Source organism: Sinohyriopsis cumingii, chromosome 1, assembly GCF_028554795.1.
Source record: "Sinohyriopsis cumingii isolate HCF-2022 chromosome 1, ASM2855479v2, whole genome shotgun sequence".
Lineage (NCBI taxonomy): Eukaryota > Metazoa > Mollusca > Bivalvia > Unionida > Unionidae > Sinohyriopsis > Sinohyriopsis cumingii.
In genome coordinates, this window is record NC_142961.1 from 191,646,358 (window position 1) to 191,654,305 (window position 7,948).

The 7,948-nt window shown below is 34.1% G+C and overlaps 1 protein-coding gene across 1 annotated transcript; it reads left to right on the top strand.

Annotated features, from left to right (window-relative positions):
• The first annotated feature begins 458 nt into the window (after positions 1-458).
• Positions 459-1,517, top strand: LOC149808586 (neuromedin U receptor homolog nmur-2-like). Its single transcript, XM_089971401.1, has one exon. The coding sequence runs from the start codon at positions 459-461 to the stop codon at positions 1,515-1,517; it is 1,059 nt and encodes a 352-aa protein (XP_089827527.1).
• Positions 1,518-7,948: the final 6,431 nt, after the last annotated feature.

The window sequence follows — 7,948 nt, forward strand, 5'->3', positions numbered from 1 at the left end:
TAATGAAGAGAGAATCAAGTCTATGGTTCACTGAAATTTCTTTACAAATCAAAGCTCCTCCTTCCCTTAATCTATGTGTGTTTCGGAAGACAATATTCAAATCAAATTATTGAGCAGATATTGCAACTGACGTAAATCAAGTGACTACAAAGTACGATACCTCCACAAGATTTATCATTCACGAAAGAATTGCAAGATCGAGCTGTTCATTGGCATAATGAACTGCGCTCCTAGAGTGTGCATACTCGTTGTTTATAAGAACGTTTATTAACACCATTGAAGGAAAACCGTTTGTATCCGATGATGTTTTAGATTCTTGTTATAGAATAAAGGTGCAGTTCTAAACTTATCTTGTGACTGAAGAGAGAGAGAGCTTGGTACAATTATTGGAATTTTTAAATCATCTGATTTTCGTAGCGGTAGCTTTAAATCATCTACTAGTTTATGTGAAGTAAAACATGGAATCCGAGTTGGATTATATAGAGTACAGAGTTGCATTAGCGCTATGGAAATGGTTATCACCTTGTCTTCTCGTAATTGGAGGAGTTGGAAACATTCTTTGCATTGTGATTCTAACAAAGAAAAGGACAAGAGGCTCCTCCACGGCCTTTTATCTGACCTCCTTGGCCGTTGCAGACCTAATGGTTCTATATACTGGTTTAGTGAGACAGTGGGTGAAGTTCCAGTTTGAAATCGACATTAGGCATCTGGCGGAAGGATTATGCAAGATCCATCTGTTTTTTATTTACTTTGGGACTCATTACTCCTCCTGGTTTCTTGTTGCTGTCACTGGGGAACGTTTAATCAGTGCTTGTTTTCCACACAAAGTCAAGGTCGGGTGTACCCTAAAAACGGCAGTTATAGTTATTACAGTAATTATCATTTGTCTGCCCTTATTAAATGTTCATTGGATCTACGGCTATGGCGACTTGTACGTTACACAGATGAACAGTACAACGCTAGTGAAATGTGATGCTCTGTTTGACCCTTATAGAAATTTCGTCCTATACAGTTGGCCTTGGATTGATTTGTGTGTATTCGCCCTTGTACCGAGCTGTTTGCTTATCATTGGAAACATTGGAATAATCATCAACGTTATTCTCAGCAAAAAAAGAAGTGTGACAAAAATTGCACACATGCAGGCGGCAAAGATACAGGCTGGAAACAAAACATCCCATCTCACCGCAATGCTTGTCACCATAAACATTGTTTTCTTTATCTGTGTTACTCCCATAAGTGTTTATTTGATAGTGGAACCAATCTGGTATGCTAATGCTACAAGCATTAAAACGGTGGCGGAGGATGACTTATTCTGGGCGGTCTCGAATATTTTAATGTATACCAACCATAGCACCAACTTTCTGATGTACTGCCTCAGTGGCACCCGATTTCGAGGAGAAGTCAAAGCTCTTTTTACCGGACAAGGAAATAATAGAGGACTATTCACAAATTTCAAAACAGCACGAGCATTTCCGGTAAATGAAACCAAAAATACAGTGGCGGAATCGGTTGCTTGATAAGAATGAACAAAAATGGCTAAGGATGATTTTTTGCATAAATATCTCAATGCGCTAAATTTTAAATTTTATTCAGTCTTTGAAGATATGAAACAAGGTAAGGTGACACGCACTGTTTCACTATAATCATGCATTTCATGAGTATTATTACTTGTCTAAAAGTTACTTGTAATACATGTCCTATATGTATTTCCTTCCGATTTCGTTTTTTGACATTTTGTAAAATATCACAGATATGGATAATTTCAGTCACTGAAGAACGTGCTTTGGCTCAAGTATTGCCAGTACATCGATTTTATTTATTTATTTATTTATTTATTTATTTATTTATTTATTTATTTATCATAATGCAAACCTTATGATAAATGCTTTGGCTCATCTTTTCTTATCTTTGGTTACAGCCGCTACTTGTTGTTTTATTTCCAAAGGATTTTGTGTAGTATTCTTCTAGGAGCGTCACTTTCGACTACATGTTTGGCTTCAGTGGTGTTTCCATGTTTGTCAGGCAGTCTCTGAGTTTTTCTAGTATATATATATATATATATATATATATATATATATATATATATATATATATATATATATATCAATTCATATTTTCACTGTTATAGGATCCTATTCGCCCGAAATTTAAGATTAAACATGGAGTATTATGTGATTTTAACGTATAGATGTCCTACTGTCATGGGCATGTTTTTACTATTTGCTATTCATGCTTCTGCATTAGTCAAATCGGATTTGAACCATGGAAACAGGATCAAGATTAATTTATGTTCCTTTATTTCGGAAGAAAATACTTCACTGATACTCATATTGAACTGAAACGTTTCCTACCCCTCGCATCGTCTTGCAGTCGTAATACTATTTTGAATTGTAAACTGTTTAAATATGTTTCATGTGTATATATTTCTTTGATATACTTATATATTCATGTATACTGTCTTGCATCCAGAGATAAGCACTATCCTCTCTCCTTCAGTGTATAATTACATTTTCATATATATATATATATATATATATATATATATATATATATATATATATATATATATATATATATATATATATATATATTGCATATTTAACTAGAATACCAGCGGAATAATGCACTGAGCTTAATGTTTTCTCTTACCTAGTTAACTGGTTTTCTGTGCACCGTAAACTATTTTTCTTCGACTTTATTGCATTCATTTCTGGGATGAACGCATGGTCTGGCTTGATTCATGCTTATAGAAAAATTATAACTATCTATCCTGTTTCCTTATATTTTAGCCATTTCATATATATATATATATACATATATATATATACATATATATATATATATATATATATATATATATATACTATTATTTAGGGTGGGTCGTGGGCAGTTTTGTCGTCCTCAGACGGTTTCGTGGGCAGATAAAAGTTCGTGGGCAGATTTCCATCTGCCCACGAAGCACGTCGTCCTTTTCTGCACTCTTGCCACAAATATCAATAAAATAAATGCATATTTATGCTGCTGAATGTTAAATATTCGATAAATATTCATCTGCAAAATAAATAATTGCCTTTTTACCTATTTATTTCCATTTTTTCATTAATGAATTGAATTGAATAGCACAACTTGAGTTACCTCCCATTATGTACTAGTATATATTGCACCTTAAAAATAGATTGACCCGGAAGTAGTATGTTTCAAATTTACTGCCCATGATGACAGGGGGTCGTTACAAAGAAAATCAAGGGATGGGGTTCTAACCTGTAACAATATAATATGTTAATAGTGTTACAGGTTAGAACCCAAATCTGTTGATTTTCTTTGTAACGAGCCACTATGCCCGTGATTATTATTGTGAGAGATCAAAACTGCCCGGGAACCAGGATGTGGAGTGAATAATCTGCCAATGTCGCCAACAAGCACCATACATATATGCTATTTATTTTGATCTCTAAGAAGTTTTCAATAATGCTAATTAGTAACATTATAATGAGTGAGCTGTTATATGTCTTTCGAAATACCTCTATTCACTATTGCTGGTCTTGAGCCCAAACTAAGAGGATTGTGGCTGTCATTAGAAATACAAGTGATACCATTTATTTAAATCCAGGCTTAGTAAGTTCATAACTTCACTTAAGTTCATATTATATGCTGCTGCATTTTCTTCTCTCAGTCTACCATTAACAACGACAACAAAAGAAAAATGGTGTTTACTCAGAATTTGTTCCTATATTTATCAAAAAATTTGTTTTGGAACAGATATTTTGTTGGAAAAGCTGAAAGAATAAAATTGGGGGAAAATCATGATGGTATAATAATACAATTGTTTACTTATAATAAAAGAATACTGGATTTAGTGTACAACATCCTTGCAATAATTAAATGGCATTGTGAATATGCAGAACCCCAATTCTTTAATGTACATGTACTGTTTAAGGTACAAAACTGTTTTGCATACTTCATAACTTATTTCTCTAATAGTGCAAATAATAGGAGACAGAAGACATTTAGAAAGAATTAATTTGTCAAAATAAGTTAAATATCAAGATTAGTTTAATGGACGTTTGAAAATTTACTATTAAAGTAAAATTGCCTATTTTTGAGAGAAACATCCTAATAGTAATACACGTAATTTTATTTAAATTAGCAGTAATGTAGAGGATGCTGATTTATTTATGAAATATACCATAAACGTGTGTTTCATGTTCATTACTCCAAAGTAAAATACCCAAGAACCACCTCAGAAAATCAGTAATGACATATTCACGTAAAACACAAAACACAATTCTAAAAAGGTGATGGAGATGCAGTTCTCAGCTGTGAGTCACATAGCTAACACATGTTGAGTAGCAGACTGGATGATTGGTATGGAACGAATTGTATTTGCCTTGTCAGAATAGTTGGTAAAGATTTTAAGAGGACTTCCTGGTTGGAAAAAAGTGAATTGGAGAAATGTATTATTTTTTTCATCGTATGTGTCCTTGTTTCACTTCATTAATAATAATGATATGACTTTTGACAAATCTTTTTGTCCGAGTGACTCAATGCTGATAAGTGTAAAAAAATGTCGAGGCTGCGACAGATGTGTCCTCTGTAGAAATGGGTGTTTATTAAACTAGGTCAAAATTAGGTAGTGTAAAAATAGGAAGTGGAACAATACACAATATGGAAAACGCTCGCTGTGGAAGACATTGGGCGGACATACAGACACATCAAGATGTATTTAATAAGATTCATACACATATTATATACTGTTGTATAGCTCTCCTTGTATGCTTCAGATTTATACTATAAACATTGAAGTGTGTGATACCGAGACAAACGGCAATGGAAGATGCACGTATCAAGGTTATGAAGATTGTTAAATTCACAAGCGATACAGAGTCAAATATACCAAAACTTTCATATTGCATTTTCTTACATTTCTACTATCACAGATCGATTTAGACTGATGCGAAACCTATCAATTTATATCAAATTTGTCAAAATCGGGGTTTATTTACTATTGTTATGAGTTATTCACCTGTATGGAAAACGATCGTATAGGAAGACATTAGGCGAAATGACAGACAAAGGAAGATATACTTAATAAGATACATACACATACTATTTACAGTTGTACGGCTTTAATTATATGCTTTAGGTATATAGCAATAGCATCGAAATATGTAGTACGATCGCAAAACGGCAATGGTAGATTCACGTAGTAAGGATATGCAGATCGGTAAAGTCGCACCCGATATTCAGTAAAAAGAACAAAACCTTCTATTTTGCATTTTCACACATGTCTATTGGCACAGATCGATTTAGTATGATTAGAAACATATCAATTAAAATCAAATTTGTCATCTGATATCAAATGTGTCAAAACCGTTGTTTTTGCGATTGTTATGACTTATTCGCCCATATGAAAAACTTTCGTATAGGTCGGATCTAGGCGCACGGACAGACAAATAAAGACGTGCTTATTAAGATATATACACACATTTTATAATATTGTATAGTTTTAATTCTATACTTCAGATCTCTAATATTAGCATCGAAGTATGTGCTACAATCACAAAACGGGAAGGGTGTATTAAAGTAGCAAGCATATGAAGATCGGTAAAGTCGCACCCGATATTCCGTAAAAAGTGGAACTTTTTTATTTTGTATTTTCACACACGTCTATTGGCACAAATCGATTTAGGCAGATGAGAACCTATATATTAATATGAAATTTGTCAAAAGCTGTGTTTGTTTACTATTGGTATAAATTATTCACCTATATGGAAACCGTTCGGATAGGAAGGCATCGGGTGCACAAACAGACATATGAAACCGTACTTAATAAGATACATACACATATTATTTAATGTTGTACATCTTAAATTATATGCTTCAAATCTATAGTATTAGCATCCAAGTATGTGCTACTATCGCAAAACGGGAAGGGTAGATGCACATATCAAGGATATGAAGATCGGTAAAGTCGCAAGCAATAATGAGTCATAAATACCAACTTTTTTATTATTAATTTTCTCGACTTTTTTTGGCACAGATCGATTTAAACTGATGAGGAACCTATACATTGATATTATATATGTCGAAATATATGGTTGTTTAAGATTGGTACAACTAATTTACCTATATGGAAAATCTTTGTGTTGGAAGGTATTTGGCGCACGGAAAGACAAATGAAGACGTACTTAATAATATATGTAAACATGTTATATGCTGTTGTTTAGCTTTAATTTTATGCTTGAAATCAGTAGTATTAGCATCGAAGTATGTTGTAACCCCCCTCCCCTTAGTACGCTACTGCAAGCAGACTTTGTTAAATGCTAAGAGACACTAATTGCTCGAAAATTATAATTTAAAAATATTTATGTATTTATGGACTCGTATATTATAACCTTATAATGCGCCTTCATTTTCCATCAGGTAGGTCTCCAGGTCGAGTTGTCATGAAAAACAGGAACCAGTATCGTACATTCTTTACTAAGCGACTTCTCCGATGGTGCAATGTGTCTATAGAGCGTCCGCCTCGGATGCGAGGGGTCGCGTATTCAAACCCCGGCCGAATCATACTAAAGACATAAAAATGGTACTAGCAGCTGCCTCTTTTGGTGCCGATCATTAAGAGGTTAGTGTTCGGATTAGTCGGCCTGGTGTCAGGATAGTGTGACTGGGTGGGACAAGTTTGTCTTATGTCCGCTAAAATGCAAAAGCCTACTGAACCAAGTCGAACAGGTTACGTATTATACAACTTATTTTCGAGGTTTCAGCGCCCCCCCCCCCTTAAATGCGTACATATATTATCAGTATACCTCCATGCTCAAGCCTATGCATTTGGGTTACCCCCCACCCACCCCTCTATGCGTACATACTAAATGGACGGCCCCTAACCATTCATGAGATGGTATTGATTCAAATTTACGAGTGCGATTGTGATGTACGCATTTCCCTACACAAACACGGGATGGTATTATTCAACCGTACATGTCCACAAAACTATATATATTTATAGATATATGTATACAACCATGGTACATCAATTAGGTATCTAATTACATAATGACAGTGTAGTGGTTAGCAAATTTGAGAAATATACTTTTTTATTCAGACACCATGCCAAAAGGAAAGAACTAACTTACAGTTTACGCTGAACTAAATTAAATTTACTATTTTTGTTTCCAGCATGGTCGGAATATGTTTACATGTTTCATATTAGGAAACAATTTGCATTATGGCTAAGTATATCTAAGAAGGAAATAAGATGTTCTTACAAACTCTTATTTTGTTGGTGTATTGGTTACCTCTCAACATATGAACCATTCTTTGCCATCTCACGATTATAATCCGTATGTACTTAAGCGTTGTCTCATTTGTAGTGTTAATTTTTAAATGTATACTTTGCTTGTAAAATGATCCCACTTTATATAAATGTACAAACACCGCAATCGTGATGTGCTTACAGGAATACATTCTTCTGAGTTCTACTGAAGTCAGTTATTCAGTATAATTTGTAAAACGATATGGACTGATTGATAAAAGTGACTGTTTTCTTTACTTTGGTTTGTCGCAATATTTTTCTAACACAGTACTAATATACACTGGTCACACATGACGCCCCAAAGAAGCAGTTGTAGTTAATTCTTTTTTACCTGTAGTAATGGGATTTTTACAATATATGGCTGTGGCAGATGTACGTCGATTATCAGACAATGGTCGGCTTTTGCACTATTCGCTTATTTCCCTACTTCGAGTGCGGACTGATTGACCGTTAAGCAAAATCTCAATTAATCTCTGCGATTTATGTGCAACGTACGATATTGTCCCCAGTGTTTATTTAATTCCATCATCGTTTAACAAAACTTCTTTTCTTATCCTCTCTAAATCAACTTTTGTTGACCAAAGACAATACATTTTATAAGCAAGGCAGAACGCAAAATCACATTACCCATCC

Coding starts and splice junctions, on each gene's coding strand:
- LOC149808586 (XM_089971401.1), top strand. CDS start 459: ATGGAATCCGAGTTGGATTATATAGAGTACAGAGTTGCATTAGCGCTA.